Below are 24,738 nucleotides of genomic sequence, written 5' to 3'. Positions count from 1 at the left end.
TATCTTGGGTGCCGGTCCCCCTTTAGCATACAGTTCAAAAGCATCGAGAATAGGCTGATTGACCCGTTTGGGAATATTGATTTCCATCATTGAAAGAGGTCGACAATATATATCACATATCGCCTTAGCATCATCAACAATAGAACTGGGCATTGGGTCATCTTCAGTCAAGAATGCCGCTGGTTTATCATCACCAATGGAAATCCGGAATTCGGTGGCTTCATCAGCACCAGCGGTTGCAACGATGGTTCCAGAAACATGGGTGGAAGCAGAAATGATACCCGAAGTATGGTTGGAAGTAACGGGGGCTCCAGAAGCATGGCTGGAAGTAGAAGGAGAGTGGTGCATGCCAAACATGTAAAATAGTTGGGCTCTCTCACTAATTATGGGTAGTTTTGGGACGTCCTGCTTCGGGCTATCCAAAGATGCACCACTGGCAGTACTTGTTGTTTTCGAGACTACTGTAGAGTGTCGTCCCAGAGAAGGCTCTCCGGATATCCGTCTCGATGACGCTGACGGTCGCCGTGACTCTGATGCTCGTCGATGTTCAGGAGTTGGTGCTTTCCTGTATTCTCCATCCAGACTTAATGAACTGTGAACGTATTCAACAATCATGTTAGAGTTAGTTCAGTCCGTTTTGAGCCCTTCACGTAGCGACAAAGTGAGCAATCTGAAGTTACCTGCCAAGCGGTCTTGCCTCAGTCGTGGAAATTCTGCCTTTAAACATTGCCGTAGCTGATTTTTTATGATCGTGCGGCTTTGGTGGCCATACTACTTCATTCAGTCTCACAATCTCCATCATGAATGTGACATTTTCAACACAAAAAAGTTGAATCTGCGTTGAATAAAAAAACGTTATAGAGAAATTGAAATGCATTCTCTCAAATGTTGATGACACTTACCGAAAACGTCTTTAATTTCTTCATCATTTCCTTATCTCTCAACAGTTTGTGAAAGACTATCTCGCTCCTCACTGATGGTATTGCAACAGAAGTTGAAGAAAGCGTAGAAGGCATACGATTCAAACTTTTTCTGAATAGCGCTATAATTCTTCTTGTAATACTGTAACTATTCCATAGCGGGACCAACTAGGTAGAATACGTTAGCTTTCCAGCCCAGTCAATCACTTATAGGAAACAGCACATTACTTACAACTGATGCAATAAAGAGCAACCCGAATATCAATGCGCCCTCGATTCTCGGAGGGAATGAGCTGTAAAACTCACGAGAAATAGGGACAACCTCGTCGAGGGTAACGTAAATAGCCGTGAATAGCACTGCTATAAACTACAAAAGCGATACTGCGAGTCAGTTTGACAATAAATGATGCGTGCAAATTTACAAACGTGACTTACATAGTTCACTCCAATATCAATTCGTATACCGAGCTAGATTACGAAAGGATATGAGCAAGAAGAGTCGTTGATTTCTCTCGTCCAAATTGGACGCAAACCAAAGTACGTTTACCCTATCATCACACTTTCTGGTTTTGTACATCCAAAATGCCAAGAATGAGAACAGGATTGCCGCACCTACAAGTACACAATTAAACTCCCTAAACAGCAAATTCATAGATTAGATTATTAGTGTTTGAATACCAAGATTGTGCAAAATTTGTGGATCGTTTCATACCAATTCTGGAAATCACCCAATATCATACAATGTCCAGTTGGAGCGGCTCCATCTTCAAAGAGTGAATGGGTTTAGAGTATGTTCTCTTGCTTGTGGGCACATAGAACTGTTGAACTTACATAGTGGCGAAACAAGCACCACTACGATTGCAAGGATGAACACCATGATCAAGGCTGCTGTAAATGTAATCCAAAAGACAGTATCAACTCCGTTCCATCGTTTCTTGGTAGCGTCCGCTGAAAGAGAATTAGAAACCATAGATCTGATATGGGAATTACAAGCACAAACCTCAAGTTGATGTACCTTTTGGTGGTGCGCTTGCTTTTGTACTGGTCATCAGATACCGAGTGTCCATATTGAACAATTCTGTTTGGTCTCTGTGGAGACACGTAGAAGCTGTTGAGGTGATGTAGACACGAAATCTCAGTTGATTGCTAGGCTTACGAGTAGATAAAGAAGAGGCGTCGAGCTCGTCCCTATAAAGGACTTGTCAGCGTACGCAAAAGCCGCCAAGAATCAGTTGCCCGTACCCATAGAGAGAACATTGCACTATTTTAAGGAAGCATGTTCTAGTAAAGCTCGAGCTTAAAAATAGCGAAAAGAAAAAAAAGCCAAACTTACAATAAAACAGCTGTAGGTGTGACAATAGCAGGCACCGTACATGATGCAAAATCACTTTCCCAGTATGCTATCCCAATATTGTGAATACCCATTAGGATGGACCTGTTGTAATAGAGGGGGAGTTCATTGGTTTGATTTGTCTTTTACAGAGCAGATGACTTTGCGTACGCCACAGAGATGAATAAAATCATCGTCACACCCCTCTTAGCAAGATTCTGGTCTTGTCGAGCCCTGAGAACCAATAGAATGCTGGCAGCAATCACTACTGCAATCCATATTGAGCCTTCAGAACAAGGAGGAGGTGTTAGTCTTGACGCGAAAACAAAAGAGAGGAGTGGGCTGTATCAACAAGAAAATTCCAGACTCACTCAGTATAATAATGGCATCAACAGTCGACGGTTTCAAGTATCGATCCTGGAGAGCCACGGAACCAGGATATGGTTTTAGTAATGGAATAGTCCAATTGCCAATAGTGTCCCAGGCATCAAGATCCATGATGGCATCCAGCACAAGGGCACCACAAGCGTTCTTTGATGATTTCGTTATCTTCAGGCAATCGTTTGCACAAACATTCATGGAATGTTTACACAACCTTAGGGTCGATTGGAGGTTTAGACCCGTAGTCTGGGAGGATGTCGCGATTTCGGCCAGCTCACCTGAAACATATTTCGGATGGAGCCTGCGCCCGACTTCCATCCAGAATTCTGGCGACCTCGACAAAGCGTAATCTTGGTTGTGCCCAAACAAAAGTACGCAATCACCGAATGGCAGATCTTGGAACGGTCTATGGGAAATTAAGTTTAAAAATTCAAATGTCAAAGACTCATTGGACTAACTTGCAGATAACCTGCATTGGGTCTGCTGGTTGTTTTCAATGTTTTATAGTCACTAAACGAAAACTTCTTGCAGGAAGTTACCGACGAACAGAGTGTTACAGTACCAAGCACTTGCACTGCTCTCGACATATATTCACGGTCATTTAGATCTTCAAGGCCTGGGATTTGGTAGACTATCGTGGGTCCCAAGTCAAACCATCTGAATGCCATTCTTCGCTCTACCAAGAAAGACAAGGCAAAAGTGTAATCGAGCACTACAAAAGCCATTATATTGACGCAAAAATCCATTAGTGGCGTCGCCTGGCTGATCGTGTAGTACGGACATACCCGTGAGATCCCGTAAGCTGTCTATGCATCAAATTCTATGTTTCATCATTGTCGGTAGTTTTGCAACGTTTTCTGTACCGATCACTCAGATTTTACATGTTTGCTATTATCATAATATTATACATTCTCCATTGTGCAGAATGATTCAGGCACACCCATTCAGCAGCCAACTGGCTGCTCAGCCCAAACATGCCTGGAATCTGAGAAACTTCGATGTTTTATTTGCAGTATAGTCTACTTCACAGGAATAGTGTAGTTACTATTTCTGGCAGATTGAGCAGCCGTTTTGTGTCTTCTGGTTTCAAGGTCTCTAAGAACTTGGGATACCTACAAGTGGAAAGAAATGAGGTCAACGTTTCATTCCGACCCAAAAGATCCAAAAACACTTGCACGTTCAGATAGAGCCCTTTCGCAACATCCTGAATAGCCCCCTTGAAAATAGATATCTTGGGTGCTGGCCCGCCCTTTGTATACAAGTCAAAAGCATCAATAATGGGTTGATTGACTCGTTTAGGAATATTGATTTGCATCATTGACAGATGGCGACAGTATAAATCACATAGGGCTCTAGCATCTTCAATGATAACAGCCGGAATTGGATCATCTGCCGTTAAGAGGGTCGTTGATGGCTCTGCTGCCTCATCTCGAACGGCGATCCGGGTGTCAGGGTTTTCATCGGCGTCAGCACTGTACATTATTCCTCCTGGAGTAGCACTAAAACCTGAATTGCGCATTACAGTGCCAAATAAACACAAAGATCGAGTTCTGTCAACGATGATAGGGAGTTTCACACTCTCAGAAGGTCCACCACTGGCTTTTCTAGCGTCTACAGAAGGGCGCCCAACTGTGGCTGACTCTCCGGATATTCGCCTTGCTGCTGTAGATAGTCGTGAATCTCCAGATATTCTTCGGCTTTCAGGACTTGGGGATTTTGGGTTTTCGACAGCCAGACTGGACGAACTATGCCAAAATCCGCGAGACACGAAGAGTCAGAGTCGTCAATTTCTGAGTTTTTGGGGAGAGAAACTGCAACAATTTGAGGTTACCTGTCAAGCGATCGACTCTCGGTCGTAGAATTTCTGCCCCTAAACATTGACAAACTCGACTTGCGATAATCCATAGCTTTGGGTGGCCACAGCACTTCATTCAGTTTCACAATCTCCATCATGAATGTGACGTTCTCGACGCAGAATAGTTGAATCTGAGTTCCGAAGAAAACGTTGGGTGGGAAATACAGAAATTGAAGCTCATTCTGTAATTGCGACGACACTTACAGAAAACATCTTTAGTTTCTTCATCATCTCTTTATCTCTCAACAGCCTTTGAAACACTGCTTCACTCTTTACCACGGGTGTTGCTACAGACACTCTTGGACCTGCTATAGGCGTGGCGCACAACCTGCGTCTCAGGAGGTCGACTATCCATTTTACTATACCGTAACTTTGCAAGAGTGGGACCAACTGATAAGAGGCAAATTGAAATGATTCGTGTGAGCATTAGCACTCAGCATGACTGATGATACAAGTGGAAAATCCAAATCGCTTACAACTGATACAATAAACAACATGGCAAACGTAAGGGACGCGAGTATCCTCGGAGGGAATGTAGAGTAAAGGTCAGTCGAGATTGTGATAAAGTCATCTAGTGCTAGGTAGAAAGCGGTGGAGAATACCGCAATGACCTAAGAAAAAGTGCACGCTTATTAAATGATTGAAGTAGATTCCGTCATAACACATTTGTCTTACAAAGTTCGCTGCGATGTCGACCCGTATACCGAGCTAGTGTGTTGAGAGAGGATTAGAGCAACACTACTGTTTTGAACAAAAAAATTGCATACCCTGTCGTCACACTTCCTGGTCTTGAACATCCAAAACGTAAGGAAGATAAACAGGGCCGCAGCTCCAATGAGGGACCAATAAAACTCCCTAATAATTACAAGAAAAGGAGATAAGTAGCTGAAAAGGAGCAAACTGCTGCTCTACAGGTTTACCAATTTCGAAGATCACCCAAGACGACACAGTGACCAGTTGGAACGGCTCCAACTTGAAGCAGAAAAGGTGAGCATGCTTTTTTTCCCCAGTATCGGTAAAATTACTTACACAGAGGAGACACAGTCAAGATTACGATTGCAAGGATGACAGCCATTGTCATGCCCACTGTAAATGCAGTCCAAAAGACGGTATCGGTGTGTTTAGATCGCTTCTTGATAGTATCTGTTGAATTGTGTGATTTGGCGTAATGCAGCGTATGTCAGACAAGCAAGTGTTTCATGAAAGAAGAGAGCAACTGCAGCTCACTTCTGCTCAAAGAGTTGGTTTTTGCATTGTTCATCAGATACCGAGTATCCAAATTTACCAAATCCGTTTGGTCACTTAGAGAAACCGGGATCAGTATGATGTACAGATATTTTGCGAAGGGGTTGGATTGGCTTACGAGTAGATAAAGAATAGGCGTCGGGCTCGTCCCTGAAAATTACTTGTCAGCAAACATAAAAGTTGTGAGGACCTGTAGCCCATACCCAAATAGAGAACACTCCGCTAGTTTAGGAAAGCAAAAATTATCAAATCTTGTTCAAATAAGCAAACGAAGGAAAACAAAACTTGCAGTAAAACAGCTCCAGGTGTGGTAATGGCAATCCACGTACACGATCCGAAATCGCTCTCCCAGTTTGCTAGTCCAAAGTTCTGAGTGCACATCAGGATGGAGCTAGGAATATTTTGCAAAGGTTATAATGACGGTGATCACACACATACACGCAATGATGTTTGCTCACCCTGCCGATAACATTAGGAGCATCGGTACGCTTCTTTTAGCAAGATTCTGGTCCTTCCGGGCCCGCAGAATCAATAAAATGCTTCCAGCGACTACGGTAATACTCCAAACCGTACCTTCCATCATCATGTTTTAGCGTTTTAGAATGACCAGGAGCAGCTTGTAAACAGAAAGGACTTTCAGGCCCTCAAACTCACTAAATACAAGCAGGGCATCAACAGTCGAAGGCTTCAAGTATCTGTCACTAAGTGGAACCTCTCCAGGATATGGTTTCAAGAGTGGAATGGTCGTCCAATTCCCAACGTTGTCTCGAGCACCAAGATGCATGATGGGATTCAGCACACAAACCACTTGCGTTTCGAAATCTGGTGTAATTTTCGGCCACCACCATTTAACGATTTTACTCAAACACTGTAAACTTAAACGGCAGGTGGTGATTGAGGTTTAGATCCGCAAGTTCATGCGAGTATTCAGGAATAATAAGAGCATGGATTTCGGATGAGCGTGTTATGTGAGATAGACTTTCAGACTCCGAATTCCCGAGAAAGAGGGTCATTGATTCGAGGGTTTGCCTTGATTCCACATGGAAAACCTACTGCTAAGAAGTTATCGAATCAAAACCCTACCAGAAGAGAAACGACAATTAAAATGAATTAAATTTCGTTGGACTCACGAGAATTTTCGACTTCTACGGTTCCAATTCCAACTGCTCAAAATACAATAACTATTACAAAACTCTTACCAAAAATATAATGCTGCGACACTTAGCAAAGGCAGCACCACTACCGTAACGTGATTGGCGTAAGCATCAATCAACGAGTGATATATCCAGTGGCCTCTGAGCCCTTCGCTCTTGAGAAGCTTGTTTTGGTCGATTCGTGAATGTTAGAAGTTTGCGACTGTGGGCTGCTAGTACCGGACAGTATCTTGCTTTTTTGGAGATTAATTTTGGTAATATCGAAATCGTGTAAGTGAGTTACCCGTAATAGACGTAGTGCCTCACCGAACTGTCAACGCACAAAGGCCCGACGTTTGCTGTACCGATCGGTCACATTTCAAGTCTTCATTATCGTTGAGTTATGCAATTTGAGTTAAAGCCTGCTTGCTCCCAAACGCATTGACTACTGGTTGCCGAATGTGGATTTATTTGCAGTTCCGTCTTTTCCTTTTTTTTACAGGAATGGTGTAGTTATAATTTCTGGCAAGTTGAGCAGTCTTTTGGTGTCTTCTGGCTTCAGAGTCTCTACGAACTTGGGATATCTAATTGCGAGAGGACGATGTTAGTTGACGATTCACTCCTACCCAAAAGTCTGAAGCACCACAAAATTCTTACACGTTCAGATAAAGTCCTCGCGCTACATCTTGAATAGCTCCCTTGAAAATAGATAGTTTTGGTGCCGGTCCACCTTTCGTATACAAGTCAAAAGCATCAAGCACAGGTTGATTGACTCGTTTGGGAATGTTGATTTGCATCATTGACAGGTGTCGACAATATAAGTCACATATAGCTCTAGCATCTTCAAGAATAGAGCTCGGCATTGGATCATTTTCGGTTAGGACTGTCGTTGCTTGTGATGTTTCAGGTTGGATATGGATTTGGACTGGGGAGTTTTCATCAGCACCAGCACTGACCACGATGCCGCCTGAAGCGGGATTAGGAGGAGCGTGCATCACCATCCCGAAAACGCTGAATGTTTGGGCTCTTTCAATGACACTGGACCGTCTCGGAACATCCACTTTGAAACTCTCCGCTCCCCAGCTTAGTTTTCGCGATATTACTGATGGGTGGCGAGGAGGGGCAAGAGTGGACTGGTCAGATGCCGATGATCCTTTTCGTGAGTCTCCTGAGCTCCCAGGACTAGTGTGGCAGAAAACAACTTCGTTTAACCTTACAATCTCCATCATAAAGGAAACATTCTCAACACAAAACAGTCGAATCTGGAGCAGAATTGTGAAAAATTTGTGTTAATGAGGAACTGTGGTTTTACTCTCGCTCACAAACCCACACTTACAGAAAACATCTTGAACTTTTTGACCAAGTCTTTATCCCTCAATAATCTCTGAAATACTGCTTCAGTCATCAAAACCGCTGTTGGAATAGAGGACTCAGAGGACATGCACCTGAGCCTTCCTCTTACAAACTTGACAATAACTTTTTTGATATCGTAACTCTTGGATAGCGGGACCAACTACCATGGGGTAGTTTGACGTAGTGGCGTCAGTTTCTCCATACGAAGTCAAAATAACTCATTGCTTACAACTGATGCAGAAAATAATAACATAGACACAATAGAGCAAAAGGCCAAAGGGGGAAGCGTAGAGTAGAAATCAGTAGACATCGGGACAAGGTCGTCCATGATCACGTAACCAGTGGTGATGAGTATCAGAATGACCTAGGGTACACCGTTGAGTTTGGCAAGTGGTGGCGATTGGTTGCAAGCCAAAAATGCCAAATCACTTACAAAGTTCACAGCAATGTCTGTTCGTAGACCGAGCTTGTCATAAATTGAGTAAAGAGTTAGCACGTCTTTTTGAGCCTGCAAAGTACGGAATTGTTACAAATGCTTCATACCCTATCATCACACTTTCTAGTCTTGTACATCCAAAATGCTAAAAATCCAAAAAGAATGCCTGCCACTATGTATAGAAAGTTGAACTCCCAATTCTGGAAATCTCCCAGGACGATGCAATGTCCAGTTGGATGTACGCCAACTAGAGAAACCAGTGCGTGAGTAGATCTTTTTGAAACTGAACAAAATTCCAATTCAGTCACTTACATAGCGGTGACACGGTCAAAGCGACTATACCGACGACACATACCACCGCAAGGCCTACTGCGAATGTAATCCAAAAGAATGTGTCAACGGCGGTAGATCTCCGTTTGGTAGCATCTGTTGAATATTCTTTAGTAATGTGTAACACGACGGATACAAAAGCGACAAATCGCTTTACCTCTACACATGGAGTTGCCTTTTGTATTGGTCATCAGATACCGAGTATCCAAATTGTGTAAATCCGTTTGGTCACTACACAGAAATGTAAGTGTTATCGAAAGTACCAAGCAGAGAAGCTCAGAGTATATTGGTTGGTGCCCTTACGAGTAGATAAAGAATAAGTGTCGAGCTCGTCCCTATAAATCACGGCGTAAGCGGAACAGCTATTCAGAGGCGGTTACTCGTACCCATATAGACAACAGTGCACTAGTTCAAGAAAGTCTAGGTCAAGTGGCGTTCAGCAAACAAGCAAAAGAAGACACCTACAGTAAGACAGCTCCAGGTATGGTAATAGAAATTAAAGTACACGACCCAAAATCGCTTTGCCAGTTGGCTGTCCCGATATTTTGGATACACATCAAGACGGACCTGGTTGATTTGAGAATGTGTTTAGAACCCTTCATGAATCGAAACAAAGGAAAACAGTTTTTTGCGGGAGCAGCTTACCCCACCGATAGCATCAACAGCATCGGAACACTCCTTTTAGCGAGATTTTGGTCCTTGCGGGCCCTCAGAACCAAGAAAAAACTCCCAATAATTACGACGACAATCCAAACAGAACCTTCAAACGTGATGTAAGCTTGTGCTCGACCCACAAGACAAAGCAAGTTTTGGATACTCACTGAATATGATAAGGCGATCGACTGTCGAAGGCTTCAAGTACCTATCACTAAGAGACACATTTCCAGGATACGGCTTTAGTAATGGAATGGTCCAATTCCCAATGTTATCTCGAGTGCCAAGATGCATGATGGCTTGCAATAACCAAGTCCACAAATCTAGTTTTTGACTCTAATCGATTTTTTGCACGAGATTCCTGAATTCTTAGGGTCGATTGAGGTTTAGATCCCCAGTCCCAAAGCGATTTCGTGGGATTGTGCAAAAGGGAATTAAGGGAATGGGCGTGTCCATCCAGTTAGTGCCCGGCGTTGGCCCTTGTCACATTCACCACGGTGGGCGCATTGTCTATCTTGAATCTTGAGAAACACATCCCAGCACGAAATGACAGATCTTCGAAGGGTTGATGTTGACATAATGTTGCAGGACCAGACTGTATAATTCGGTGAGGCAGAGACTGTATATATCATTGATTCGAGGGACTATGCTGTCCTTTGGGGTCTTCCGGTGCACGACGATCGACGATGCCATCCTGTCTGGCAATAGGAGAGTCCAAAGTTCCTACAAACTAGAGAAACAATGTCTAGAAATAAAATATTGAATTCAATACGTATATGAATATTTTGCTGTTCCAATTCCAACCGTTAACCTCACCAAAACCGTTGTGAACCTGGACAAAAATGAGAGAAATGAAGGCGATGGTGATCTGATAAGTTCGAACAAGATAGCATATCGCAATTTCAAATATTAAGAGCTAAGCACGCTGTCAATAATGCAGTCGCGAGGCTCTGGTATCGAATTGCGGTTTTCACAAAACTGTCAGCGTTTTCTGTACCGATCGCTCACATTGCATATCTTAGGCATCATCGCACTTCGCGCGTTTATTTAGTGATATTGTCCCGGGACTCGAAGATCAACTGGCTCACAACTTTGAAGGTAGTTGGGGAATCGCTTTCTTCGCCGAGCAACGTGCGCATGACAGAATAAAGTCCTACGAGAAGCGAACAGAAGTCAGAAATAAGCTTCGCAGATTTGAATATATCTCTTGGATTGTTGCGGGTCCAATGTTAACCACTCAAAGAGCAATCCAACACATACATCATACATTGCCAAATGGAAGCCCTAACGCAGCAACTTGACTGGCGAAAGCGTCCACTAGTCACATTACTAGTTGCCCATGCGGCACTAGTATACTCTACATACCTCCTCAACTCGATAAGCCACCTGTTTGGATCGATTCGTCGTGATGGAATCGTGGGAAGTTTGCAAGTGTGGGCTGGAAAGCTCATACAGGACAGTATACTCCTGGTTCGCAGAGTCCCGTTAGCTAATAATGCCGTCAATGATGAGGTCGCGTAAGTACTGTCGTGGTTTGGCTTATACTGCATCAAATTGAGTGTGCGATCAAATAACAAAGTTTTCAAGAAATCCCAACGTTGTTTGTACCGGTCGCTCACTTTTTCATATCTTTTCATATATGTTAGTAAGATTGTTAAAGGTCTTGAAGACCAGCTGGCTCCCAAAGTCGAGCCTGGTGAACTGGAATATCTAGCACTTCCAAGTAACGGGTTGAATGACACACAAGTTCGTAAAGAGCTCGACAGGTATGGTGTCATGCTAAAGAACTACCTGCTCTTCCTTTTGAAATCTCGTCAAAGAACTCCGCATTGTGACTTGACGTTGTGGTTCAACAACATTGTGATTTGACAACATTTCGTAACGTGCTTGTCCAGATACGAACGTATGGGCCTTGTGAAATGGCAAGAGGGTACCGTTTCTGGAGCTATATTCAGTACTGGATTTGAATTTGGCACGCTGTTACAGGTATGCCCATCTTATCGTCACCAAGTCAGACTAGAATGCTAAACACACACAATCACATACAGGACACATTCGGAAAATTCAGCGGATCCAATCCCCTACATCCAGCAGTCTTCCCCGGCGTCCGCCGCATGGAATCCGAAATCGTTCAAATGGTGCTAAGAATGTATAACGCACCTGGATCAGCAGCAGGGTCTGTTTCAAGTGGCGGTACAGAGAGTCTCCTACTCGCCGTGAAAACATATCGGGATCTCGCTAAAGCCGAACGTGGGATCCTCAAACCAAACATGGTACTACCCAGAACAATCCACGCAGCATTCGACAAGGCCGCCGAATACTTTAACGTTGAGATCATCTACATCCCCGTTGACACCGAAACGGGACAAGTAAATCTCGCAGCCATGAGGTCAGCGATTAACAGCAACACTATTATGATTGCTGGGTCTGCACCAAATTGGCCACACGGGATCATCGACGATATACCGAAACTGTCAGCATTAGCACTTCAGAAGCAGGTGCCGCTACATGTTGATGCATGTTTGGGAGGGTTTATTGTGCCGTTTGTTGAGAAGGCTGGGTTTGCGCTACCGTATGTAGTGGATTTCAGGAATGAGGGCGTTACCTCGATTTCGTGTGATTCTCACAAGTATGGGTTGGCACCGAAGGGCACTTCTATAATAATGGTTGGTGCTTGGCTGAAAAATGATTGAACAAGTAATACGAGATTCCTGAGATTACCTTTTTTCGCAATAGTATCGATCGAAACAAATCAGAAAATACCAGTACTTTGGTAAGTGTTAATGTTGAGGTATGTGGATTACTCACATATAACTCTCTCTAAAGCGTCTTTTCTCATTCAGTCTCGACAGAATGGCCGGGAGGAGTCTATGCGTCTCCTAGTATTCCAGGAAGTCGAAGTGGTGCACTCATAGCGAGTAAGACCGCTCTAGTTCTTTTGTCAGTTACTCGAATTTCAACTGACCGACATCCCAATCTCTTAGCATGTTGGGTTTCCATGCTACGAATCGGTGAAGACGGATATGTGAAACTGACGCGAGATATACTGCAAACTCAATGTAAAATCAAGGAGACGTAAGTTATAGATGAATGTCTTGCGCTTTTTGTCTTATCCAACGTGTTTCCCTTCTCAACATGCCATGCCTCACACATAGCATCTCATCCATCCCAACACTAAAACTAATCGGTGACCCAATCCTCATGGTCGTGACCTTCACAACCACGAAACCTGGAGCCATCTTTGGAATACTGGCTGAATTGGACTCCAAGGGATGGCATTTAAACGCTCAACAAAAGCCAGCAGCCATTCAGATTGCGTGTACCAGTCTTACGGTGCAGTGTGTGGACAAGCTGTGTAGTGATATACGGGATGCAGCAGATCGTGTTGACAAGGATCCGTCTTTGGCAAAGTCGGAATCAGCATCGATATATAGTGCTGTGAATGTGGTTCCTGATCGGACGATTATTCGAGATATCGCGATTGGCTTTGTTGATACCTTGACAAAGGTTTAGTTTGATCCTAACTGCGTTTTCTTCGCCTGACAGACGGTTTCAAACGTAGTTTTGTAATGAAGATTTTATATGGTATAAAACGTTTTTGAAAGTCTATAAACTTGTTTACATACAAAAATGGAAACGCATAATCTGTGTTATTCAACAAACCCCGAATCCCTCGACGACTTATCCGAATCGCTTTCACAGTCATCCTCCGTCGTCATGTCTACTTTACAAATCGCCTTTCCAGCAGGCGTAATCTCCACAAATGTGTTGACAGTAGCCTCTATAGAAGCCAAGCTATCCACAAATTTTGCACATCGTGCATACGCGATATCCGCAACAGGTATCAGATGCGAGAATGCTTGGAAGACATGGAATTGGTCTTGATACCTAAACGAAAACTCAGGCGTGAGCAAAAAATGCAGGCTGGGGTTCTCCGGTATGAACTTACAATTCAAGTTTAGCACTCCCCACATCACTCAACCTCTTATACAGCAACACGGCATCATCCGTAACCAATTCCGAGTCTCCAGCCTGTATCAGTATCGGAGGGAGGTCGTGGAGCGGTGCGTTTACAGGTGAGACGAGGGAATGACATGGTGAGAATTTGCCAGAGTATATTCTCATAGCCCATTTCATTCCATCGTGGTCCAGGTTGAGGATGTCGCTGTGACGGTTTCGGTTGTATGAATCTGATGTGCATTCTATAGGGTTTAGGAGGTTGGTTAGGATGCAAAAAACCCATCGGTAAATACTGTTGTACCTGCGTCCACGAATGGACTTAGCAGAATGGCACCTCCAGCCTGCGGAATCCCCAATTCTCGAAGTACGAGCATCAGCTGCATACAAAGTGATCCACCACTTGAATCACCAACAAGCACAATATCTTTGGGCGTATATGGCTGATCAATTCCTGTCAACGAAGCTCCAAACAAATGTCCATTCCAACCGATCAGAGCACAATATGCTGCCAATGCATCTAATTGATGTACTCCAACATTAGCAACAAAAAGACGAATACAAGGAAACGCTTAAGGTACCTTCAATAGCACCAGGAAACGGAGCTTCAAGAGCTAGCCGATAATCCAACGCAAAGACGGGCCTCGTAAGCTCTCTTGATACCCGTGACGTTATACCACGATGCGAGCGAGGCGAGAGAAATATATGGGCGCCACCATGCAGGTACAGGACTATCTTGGTAGAGTTCTTTGGCACCTCCGATGATCGAACCCATTCGCCAGATACGTATCGAGTGGTAACTGGCACGTCCAATGATTTCGGTGGTGCGGTGGTCGGTCTCTTGATATGGGTGTCGATTGTAGCTGCTACGTGCAGTACTTGTTCTCTCAATATTTCGGAATTGGTTATCGTCAACTGGGATTGTACTATTGAAGTAGTCCCAGCGAATAGGAATGCTGGATATGTAAAGTCTGTAGCTCTGCTCACGAGCGATAGCGAATGTCTTCCTTGAGGCTATAGTTGAATGTATTAGTCAGTGACAAGAAGTTGACATGCCCTATATGCAATCGTACGGGATGCTGCTCTGTAATACTAGCCATGAGAGCATGAATAACAGTAGTGCTCCAATTCCAACCACCCTTGACTGGGCCATCCGTGATGTGCGATCTAACGTACAGTTTAATAATGTCAGATCGTATCCGATAGATGCAAGATAGATCGAAGCGAAACAATAGTAGCTTACAAGAGTGCTATACCAGTATTTATCGAGGCGTAGAGTGGGACTCGCAGTAAATGCAAGGGGAGAGGTAGCGAGTGAAAGAGCTTTTCGACGTTAGAGCGTAAAGGAGGAGGAGCATGTTCAGTGTTGGCATATGTCACTAGAGATCTTGGTTGACGGGTCTCTATAGTACATTGTTGGGACATTCTTGTGGGGATCTTGCTTTGCGTCTTTTGTGGATTGAGAAAGTGAGCTGCAGCGGAGAAACTCCAGACAAGCGACGATCGTTGAAGATTTCGATGAGGTGCTTAGTGGCAACTCAAAGACACTGGATCTGTGAAAATATGCAGTGATAGCTCATGATAGACGTGTAAAACACGTACAAATATGCTGTTCAGTATCGTGAAATATGCTGAAAAATGGCATTGGTGTCAAACTTTGAACTTGAAGGACAAGAACTAGCCAAATTATATGATACAATTTTGATATTATTCTTGAATTTTTTTCTTTGCTTTCTGTGAGAGAAGGGACGCTCGTTGCGGACATCAATGCAAAAACGGGTTGGGGTTGGTTCGGTTGACAACTTTCTCGCCTCCCATTTTGGCATCTAGTCATCGTCAGCTCAATTAAAAGGCAATGCCTACCTCTAACTCCTCGTCTGACTTTCCAAGTGTTTTACTTTGTAAGTGGTGTTGCATTGCTCTTTGTGAACATACTGTAGTTAGTCTGGCAGTGATCTGCAGTGCCAGTTGCAATATGATCTACCAAAGAAACGTTCTTTGCTTTGTAATCAAATTACTAACGTTTTCATCAACACTCACAGTACCCATCCTATTCCCTATTATCTCCTTCTTCATCATCGTCACAATCGTGATATGTGTCTTCTACCATCGCCAGAGGAGGATTAGAGCCATGATGGCACTTCGAACCAACTACCAGAATCAGGTCATGGCAAACAATGGTGTCCCAGTGATTGTACCACAAGGAGGTAACAAATGAACGCTTAACAACTTTCAATTGTTACTGAATTTTACCCAATTCTAGTTCCAGTACAATACGTAAACACCATAAACGGCCAAGTACCAGCAGGCACCTTCCAACCCGGTGTACAATACACGATGCAAGCTCCAGGTGTATATGTGCCACAACAACAGTACCAGATGCAACCCCAACAGCAACAATTTCAGTTGCAGCCTCCTCAATCGCAGTTTCAGCCTGCATCGCCATCATTCAATCCAGCGTTTGCCGCTCCTTCGATGCCTCCAGGTAGCCCATATGCTGCTGTACCTCCTCCGAATTATGCTCCTCCACCGTATCAGCCTTACTTTGCTGGTTCGTCCGCTGGAGAGCAGTATCAACAACCGTCGTTTGGACCACCGGTGCCTTCAAAGTCGTGATTACTATAATTCAGTGTTTCCCTAGCCTTATTTTGTGCCATACATCAAATATCATATCAGATTTCATTGACTGTGATGAATGTGTTTTGTAACGAGTGTCAAATCACTTTTGGTCATGTTTAAACGGAATCATCGCAGTGATATCAATGACAATGTATTGTGGAACCTTTCAGTTTAGATGCATGTTGTTGTAAATTGGACTGGTTCGCAAATTCAACATGCCACTTTACGTGTCGAAAAATAGAACTGGCATGACCCCTCAACGAAGAGGCCAAGGCAAGGCCTTCGCCTAAGAACAGGCAAAACTTGCCGCTGCAAAAAAATTAGAATCCTTGACTTGCCCACGGCCCGAGCTATTGAACATTGTTGACTTACAGTTTTGGAAGTTGAGCCTCGTCATCGAAAAGGGAACCCTTCCTCCAAGCGACTCTGTGAGCTTATCCTCGCAGACTGAAATTTCGCTAAAGTTCGAATGACACTACCTTCATGCCGAAGTTTGGACACTTGTTCGCAGTGATGGATCATTCATTGCTGAGGACCACTTCAGGCCAACCTGAATCTGTAAAGATGAATCGTATAACATCAATGATATTTCGGTCGTTATGAAATGTGAAGACTTATCACAAGGACCTTTACGTGTAGCGCTTATCAACAAGCAACAATCTAAGTAAGCATTTCCACTCCCAACACCAAGACTCAAGGTGCTACAATGAACGAAACCTCATCAACTCTCCAACGACAATTTGCATCAAGTTTCTCGTCACGGGCCAGTGAAATTTTGTAGCTTGATAAGCAAAAATATTGTCGCTGGCAAACTTTCATCGTGACTTGCCACTGAAGGTGGGTGTTCTTGCTATCGAGTCCTTGAGTAAAACGCGACAATACAACATTTTTCTATTTCTGCAGCTAGAAGTCACCAATCAATGCATATTGACGCGTAAATGTGTCATATTCATCGTGAAACGCATTACGTGGGATGGTCTGATTTTGACAGCTGAAGCACGCTTGCGAGTTTAAAGACACATTGTGGATAGCAAAAGATCGAGAAAGAAAACGAAAAGAGAGCTTAAATAATGTAAGCTTACACATACTTTGGACTCATTCAATCTTCATCAAACTCAGCTCAAAGCTCAACCTCTAGCTTATTGCAAATTCTAGAATTCACAGATTCACGCTCAAATCGTAAGCGAGGGCATTTAATGTCTTGAATCGACATAAGAGGAGGCATCGCTAACACGCATTATATATTGGGAACTCATATTCAGATTCACGCTCAAGACAAATGAACAACATGCTGTTGAGCCTACTGCTACTATACATGTCATTTTGGCTGTTCACTCCTATCAAGGCCCAATACTATTATGAAGAGTCGCTAGGACAAAGAGCCTTTTGGTTCTTCTTCCTAGGTATAGTCTTCATTCTGGTTGTTGTTTGATTGTCTGGCATGCTTGATTTGACATTATCATCGGATCTTGCCTGCTCCTTTTGGTCTCGACATTCTCTAACATCTCGCTTTCTTCGTTTCATCGTTACAAGTCTTGATCCCATTGGGCATAGGAGTATATTTGTGCATGCTGATATTCAAACGACGTGGTCAGCAACAACAACTCTTCTATAATCAACCATTGCAGCCAGCTGCACAGCAACAGGGATACAGTGGTCAGCCACAACAGCAACAACAACCATATGGTGGTCAACAACAACAACCCAATGTAGTCCCTCCCCCACAATCATATCAACCTACTTTTGGAGGCATGTGGAGTAAGCCATCTACTACGGGTACTGCTCCTATGGGTCATTCAGCTGCAAATGGTAGTAGTGCAAGTGGTGGTGGTGAGCACGTCAATCCACCACCTCCTTATGAAGTTCCAACATACGCAAAGTAAAAATAATGCTAGTTCCCCGTATCAAATGATTTATAAAGCAAAAGGATAACGTATAAAGTAAGCCGTAGGAACATGTATAAACAAGCAATGAATAATTCTCTGTCAGCAAACTTTGTACCGTTCGTTTCAATCCAACAGATTTGTTCAAGCAAGCGATACATCTTTAAGATGCAGAGGGCAGCAGTATGCGACACGCCTGGAGGGCCTGAGAAAATACATTTGGGCAAGGCTCCAATGCCAACGTTGGTACCTGGCCACGTCATTGTCAAGTAAGCTGTGAAGTTTGTTGCTTGCGTGTTTGCCGTAATGACACCCTTGATTTTAATAGCAACAAGGTTGTGGGAGTTAATTTCCATGGTAAATATTGTCTTTTGATCCCAATTGAACCGTTGAATGGGCTCTTTGAAATTCGCCATTCAAGCTCACGTTTGTTGGCAATGCAATGTTACTCAAAGAACATGATCATTTGAAACTGCCAACTTGGATATGAAATCCATTATTTCTGGTGTCAAATCCACTTTGCATGCCGCTTTTGATCGTTACAACCTTCTGCAGTATCAACTTCCGTGTCGTATGTGTAGATTGTGAACTAACCATGACAAAATCTGCTTCTTAGACGTGATGAGAAGGAAGAACTCTTATCCTGGCATCAGCTTTGTATGTATACTATTTTCTTGGCCTCGCAATGGTTCATTCGCATCCTGCTACGCTAAACTCTTTCTGGCCTTCTCACAACAACCCCACGATTCTCCTTGCAGCCAACGATTCTTGGACGAGAAGGTGTCGGCATCATATCAGAAGTCTCTGCCGACGTCAAATCATTCAAAGTCGGTGATCGAGTTACCTACACGTCAACAAACCACACATACTGTGACTACTCGCTCGTCAATGCTGGACTGGTGCAAAAGATCCCTGACGATATTGATTTCGAGACTGCTGCTTGTGCTACATTGCAAGCTCTGACTGTGCATTATCTGGTTACGACCAGTCATGAAGTATGTTGATGACGCAAAGAGGATTAGTTCTCTACGCACTCGGTCTTCTTGATACTGAGAGGTCTTTCTTTCTGCTTTCATCTAGTTGAAAAAGGGACAATGGGCTCTCGTTCAAGCTGCAGCTGGTAATTTGGTTATAATGGCCTGTAAATCTCGATTGCGTTTCTCACTTTTCTCCTTTTTATTAGGTGGAACTGGATTGTTGCTTGTTCAAGGTTTGCTTCGCTTAAACCATCATCCTTCCTCTTCTTTTCGTCATCTCATAACACATCTTTTATACAGCCTGCAAGCTCTTGGGCGCAAAAGTAATCGGGACTGTATCCTCCGAAGCCAAATTCGGCGAAGTGATTCAAGCCGGCGCAGACCACGTCATACTCTCAACCACACCACATGACAAGTTTATTGCCCAAGTATCTGCTTGGAGTAACGGTGGTGTTCACGTATCGTATGAATCCGTTGGTAGGTTTGTTCGTGTGTCTTTTCCACATATCATATTCTGACGAATTCTTGATCATGCAGGACTAGCAACGTGGAAGCTCTCACTAGATGCCCTTCGTCCGAGAGGATCCCTCGTCGCATACGGACAGTCTAGTGGACCAATCCCACCAATTAACGCCGGACAATTGAATGGAAGCAAGAAGTTTGTTACTGGGTCGTTGATTGATCATATCTCTGATCCTGAAGAGTATCGTTGGAGGATGAATGAGGTAAGGTTTAGATACTTCGTGGTCTGAGAGATTGGTCTAAAAACATGTTGTGTGGCATCGTTAGGTTTGGGGATGGGTGAGATCTGGCATGAAGTTCAAGATCTATAAAGTCTATGACCTGAAAGACGCGGATCGAGCCCATGTCGATCTGGACAGTCGCAAAACAATTGGAAAGCTCCTCTTAAAGCTTTGAGCCTGAATAAAGTTGGTTTATAGTAAAGCGCAGACCAAAGTTACGCGTTAGCACATGACTTTCCCTTTCAGATTGCTTAAATCACGTAGATCTCGTATGTCGTTCTTGATCATTGCCTGGATCCTTGCCTCATCTCCTGTAATGAATTTCGTCAACACGTTCAATTCTCTAAGCCGTCGAGCATCTGGAACGATGTACTCGCAAAAGCTGCATATGAATAAGCGTCATGCTGTAAGATGAGCCTCTAAACCATCCTCCCCAAAACGCTTCAAGAACTTCCGTAAAAATGAACCAAACACCAAAAGTCGAATCCATATCACCACTCCTTTTCGGCATATCCTTGTCATGTCTTGTCATATCAGGAATACTCGGGGTTTGTCTCCAAATGGCTTGCTACATATCCAGTAATACCTCTTTATTCTGCAATCTTTGAAAATATTCCAAACATCAGAACCAATAAAACTCAATTCTCGAAATTAGTACTGAATGACGATATAGACATGTCAACCATCTATCATTTTTTGCCTATGGATGCCAAAGATCTAGGAGCTGTAGGTCTTACATTGGGAACTGCTGGTGTAGTGCTGATTGAGTCAACGACGAGGTTGCAAAAAGCGACTGTGTTGCAAGAGAGGCCCAGGATGAGCTTGTTGAGTCTTGCTGTGAGTATTATGATGGGTTGCTGTCTTAGAACTGGTGTGAATCGCCGATGCATATGCTAATAATGATCTTTCTGTTGGGATAGATCTGGCCTGTAATATCCTTTGTCCTTGCTCGAGGCTCTGTGATTGCATTGGAATCACACAAGGCTGCTCATGATATTAGGATTGTGGTGGTGCTATGTATGGTGTCTCTTGTGCTGGTAAAGACACAGACCAGAATGCTAATGTCGCTTGACTTCGTTTTTGCTCGACGCTGACATCACGTTTTAGGTCGGAATACAATCAATTCGCATAATACACTCATACACAGATTCAGCAAAACAAAAGAAACGATCCACCCTATCACCACTACGATTCAAACCCAATCAGCCCGACAATGAACAAACTCGGACAAAAACGCCACAACCTGTAAAATACACTGTATTCAATCCACGACCACCGCCAGTAGGTTCAGAAGAATTCGATAGTATGATTGGCAGTATGGATCTTGGATCAACTTCGAAAAGACTCTCACCATCTCCTCCAAAATCGGCTCAATTCCGTAAACCATATCCCGCCTTCAAGAGCAATTTACCCAGTATATTCGATACAGCCATGTGTATAGACTCGCCAGATAAACCTAGAGATCAAGGACGTGTTGGAGGCATGGTTGGAATAGTACACACACCAACGCCATTCTCGAACGGGCTACGGCAACGAGTGCAGAATAATGGAATCAGTTTCGCTAGTCTGGCTGCTAAACCGAATGTGTTGGCTCTGTTTGGTGGGCGTAATCGGGGGCAGATACCAACTAGGAATGGAGAGTTTAGGGAGAATAATATACGTGGTGATGATTGTGATGATGTAGATTGGGATTTCAAAGAGCCGAGTCTCTTTGCTCCTGAGGTGAGCAATGCTGTGAATGCAAGATCCGGTGTTTTTTGCTCACCGTCTCTTCTTCTTAGAGTGAGACAGGACTGGAAGCTATCTTTGGGACCGCAGTCAAAGTACAAGAAAAAGCGCCACGAGACATGAGCCAAGTGATAAATAAACTCATGTTTGGATCTTGTGTCTTCTCGCTTAGTCTCCTTCATGTGGTTTCCGTAGCAAAGGTATTGGATCTTGTGTGGAACCAGACAATGTGGTAGACCCATAACACTTTCTTTGCCCGTAGTCATTGGACTCACATTATCATTTATATGCAATGATATCACTCGCCTCAATATGTATACTTTTGGAAGTGTTGGATCAGACAAGACAATGGCAGATGAGAAGGAAGGAAACACCTCAGCAGCGGGTGAAACCAAATCTGGCCATGTTTGGTGGTGCTCGTTCACGTGAGGAAAGGAAGCCAGTTGTGGTGAAGAGTGAGATCAAGTCATGGCCGTGGTTGAGGGTGAGTTTCCCTTCATAAATCGATTTTTTCGCATCACATTTGCACGACATTCGGAATGTGCTCCTTATACATGGTTTATGGTAGCGCATTATCTTCATGACTTTGATGGTTCGCATGGGTCTTGTATATTACAAGGATCTGCCAACTTGGACATTGTATTTGAATGATGCCGTTGCAGCACTTGTGTGTATTTTGGTGTAGATCACGTTAGACTACGTTAATATTTATGTTTAAGAATACAATTTGCATATTGGTGGAAGAACTTTTTCGATTTTGATTTCGAGTTTTGGTTCTGTATTTTGTAAACACGTGTAAATCAAAGCTCGCGAAGAAATGCCAGTAAAGAGAGAAAAGTCCATGCCGGCCAAGCAGCACGCATTCGAGCAGACAACGTTTGGAAAGCCCACATATTGTCATGCTTGCTCTAAGGCAAGAAACTTGGGTTTTGAAGATTTTTGATTTGTGACGACCTTTGACGCCTTTGCGGATGGAAATAAAACTGATTTGTTTTATAATATACCTAGTTCATATGGGGGCTAGTGAATCAAGGAGTCCAATGTCAAGGTACCGGAGCTCTTCTCCAACATTAAAATGCAGAGTTTCAGACACCTGACAAACCAACACACAACACCTTCCTTCCAACAACATAGACTGCCAATTCGCCTGCCATTTCGCATGTCAAGAAAACGCACCGCCTTGTAAAAAATCACCTCCGTCACAACCAGCATCTCCATCACCAGCCAGCCCCAAGCTTGACACTTCAAAATCAGTCTTTACAACACCCATGTCTAGCCCCCACATAAACACAGTATCATCGCCCTCATCAGCATCTAGATCCAAAACCCCGTCTCCGCTCAAAACATCTCAATCATTACCACCCCCATCACCAAGCACTCCCGATGTATCGATAGTGGCAGGACTCACCAACTCGACAGTCAAAGAAGCCATCAACATGGAAGCGGAACGTAAAGCATCACAACCACCATTGAATTTGTTGACGACCACACCGAAAAACTTTGCGAAATTCATTACGAGGGTTGGTGTGATACGAGAGGTGCAGGATGAGGTTGTTAGTGTGCTGATGTGGGAGAGTAATGGAAAGACAATGTTTGTTATGGCGCTTGTTGTTGTGCTGAGTGAGTATATCGTGCTTGGAAATGCAAAAAATCCAATATTTATTGTCTGAATGGGATTCCTTTAGGTCTTTACCCAATCCTGCTGATTATAACACCACAAGCGGCTATTATCTACTTGATTGTCAGGAAATACTATGCAAAGGCTAAAGGTCAGATTAAGAGTACATCTGGGGAGGCTAGTGCTGTGCCTGTATCGTCGACGGGAGATTATTCAAAGAATATGCAGTTTATTCAAAATAGTATGGTAAGTTCCTTGTGGCTTTTTAGGCTGTGAGATTACGAAGGGTTGTCTGATGCAGATGTGTGCCTGGGACGATGCACCAAATAAAAAGTCGTATTGACTGGAACTCAAACCAGAAGCTCATGAAATTTCTTGCTCTCTTATCTTAGGGACAATTCACCGATGTACATGACGCCGCACTAGAATACATGAAGATAATCGACTGGTCAGACGAGAACAAGACATCGCTTGTATTGAAGATGACTGTCGCATCAGCTTTGGCAGCTCTGGTTGTAAGCATTATCCTACTTGAGTATGGACCTTTTTTGATGCTCATCAAGATGTCCCTTTCTATTTAGGTAACCCGCTTTATCCCAACCCGCTTCATATTCATGGTAATGGGCATAACCCCCTTCCTCGCCAACGCAGCCTTCATACGTGCCCTAATAACATCCATGCCGACACTCCTCGTCGCTAAAATCACGTCTTACTACAACCGTGGTCGTGATCTGCTGCACAAGTCGTCGCATCCAGCGGGGAACTTGGCAGTAGTGGAAATCTATCAGAATGAGCGATGGTGGGCTGGCTTAGGATATATTCCTCATTTGCTACATTCGGAGAGGACGGCGTGGTCGGATGAGACGGGATCGATGGGTATGCCTTCGACGGAAGAGTATGTGCTGCCTAGTGAGGAGTGGGAGTGGGATGATGAAGAGTGGGGGGTTGATCGGACGTGGAATGAGGTTGATGAGAATGGATGGTGGTGAGTTCGTGTCTGTTTGACGATGGGCTTTCCTATCCGTGAAGCTTACCGAATTTGTTGGCACTCTTTTCCCCAGCTATTCAGATCATTCATGGACGTCTCCACGAAAGACAGCTGGACTTGCTTCCTTTACAAGAAGAAGGTTATGGACTCGAACTATGAAGAAATGTAAAAAGGGGACAGCAGTAGCAGCATCTTCGACTCACTCCTCGCCAGCTGTCAAGGCTACACCGCTGACGAATGGAAATGCTCTTGGCTTGCATATGAAGGATGAATAAGGATGGGAATTTGTATTCTTTGTATTTTTTCTTGGATTCTTTTGGCTTTTGCTCAAAGAAGTATAAACTGTCGACTCATGGCAAATTGAGACTGTATTTCAGAATCACAAGTACTTGCATTAACATGGAGAGTGTCTCATTGACAAGGAACATTCCCGACTTTCTCAATTTCGACCGATTTCTTACCGATTCTTGCCGATATACCGATTTCTACTCGAACTTGCGACTTTTTCCGAAGTTCTATTGCGAAGTCCAAAATCGTGATGTTAACAGAAAGGCTACGAGAGCAAAACAGGCCAGATCAAGCTCCAAA

The 24,738-nt window shown here is 43.7% G+C and overlaps 4 protein-coding genes across 4 annotated transcripts; 3 read left to right on the top strand and 1 right to left on the bottom strand.

Moving 5' to 3' along the window:
- Window positions 1–10,912: 10,912 nt before the first annotated feature.
- Window positions 10,913–13,150, top strand: SmJEL517_g03906 (uncharacterized protein; the record flags this gene model as incomplete). Its single annotated transcript, XM_031169834.1, has 8 exons — window positions 10,913–11,154; window positions 11,284–11,403; window positions 11,533–11,623; window positions 11,686–12,303; window positions 12,374–12,410; window positions 12,481–12,555; window positions 12,622–12,712; window positions 12,793–13,150. 8 exons carry the CDS (start codon window positions 10,913–10,915, stop codon window positions 13,148–13,150), a joined length of 1,632 nt encoding a protein of 543 aa, XP_031024147.1.
- A 137-nt stretch (window positions 13,151–13,287) lies between these two features.
- On the bottom strand, window positions 13,288–15,019 carry SmJEL517_g03905 (uncharacterized protein; the record flags this gene model as incomplete). The annotated part of the gene is made up of 6 exons (XM_031169833.1): window positions 13,288–13,525; window positions 13,587–13,839; window positions 13,899–14,114; window positions 14,176–14,608; window positions 14,668–14,761; window positions 14,838–15,019. The coding sequence occupies 6 exons, from the start codon at window positions 15,017–15,019 to the stop codon at window positions 13,288–13,290; spliced, it is 1,416 nt and encodes a 471-aa protein (XP_031024148.1).
- Window positions 15,020–18,264: 3,245 nt separating this feature from the next.
- SmJEL517_g03904 (uncharacterized protein) lies at window positions 18,265–19,991 on the top strand (the record flags this gene model as incomplete). The annotated part of the gene is made up of 9 exons (XM_031169832.1): window positions 18,265–18,365; window positions 18,425–18,453; window positions 18,713–18,753; window positions 18,855–19,091; window positions 19,177–19,216; window positions 19,280–19,306; window positions 19,374–19,550; window positions 19,611–19,798; window positions 19,863–19,991. The coding sequence occupies 9 exons, from the start codon at window positions 18,265–18,267 to the stop codon at window positions 19,989–19,991; spliced, it is 969 nt and encodes a 322-aa protein (XP_031024149.1).
- Window positions 19,992–20,277: 286 nt separating this feature from the next.
- Window positions 20,278–24,425, top strand: SmJEL517_g03903 (uncharacterized protein; the record flags this gene model as incomplete). The annotated part of the gene is made up of 13 exons (XM_031169831.1): window positions 20,278–20,395; window positions 20,472–20,653; window positions 20,737–20,853; window positions 20,924–21,538; window positions 21,598–21,744; window positions 21,807–22,028; window positions 22,113–22,211; window positions 22,553–22,592; window positions 22,679–23,164; window positions 23,230–23,408; window positions 23,555–23,677; window positions 23,744–24,147; window positions 24,224–24,425. The coding sequence occupies 13 exons, from the start codon at window positions 20,278–20,280 to the stop codon at window positions 24,423–24,425; spliced, it is 2,934 nt and encodes a 977-aa protein (XP_031024150.1).
- Window positions 24,426–24,738: the final 313 nt, after the last annotated feature.

Source organism: Synchytrium microbalum (genome assembly GCF_006535985.1).
Source record: "Synchytrium microbalum strain JEL517 chromosome Unknown SmJEL517_scf0023, whole genome shotgun sequence".
Lineage (NCBI taxonomy): Eukaryota > Fungi > Chytridiomycota > Chytridiomycetes > Synchytriales > Synchytriaceae > Synchytrium > Synchytrium microbalum.
This window is presented reverse-complemented; position numbering and strand designations above follow the sequence as displayed.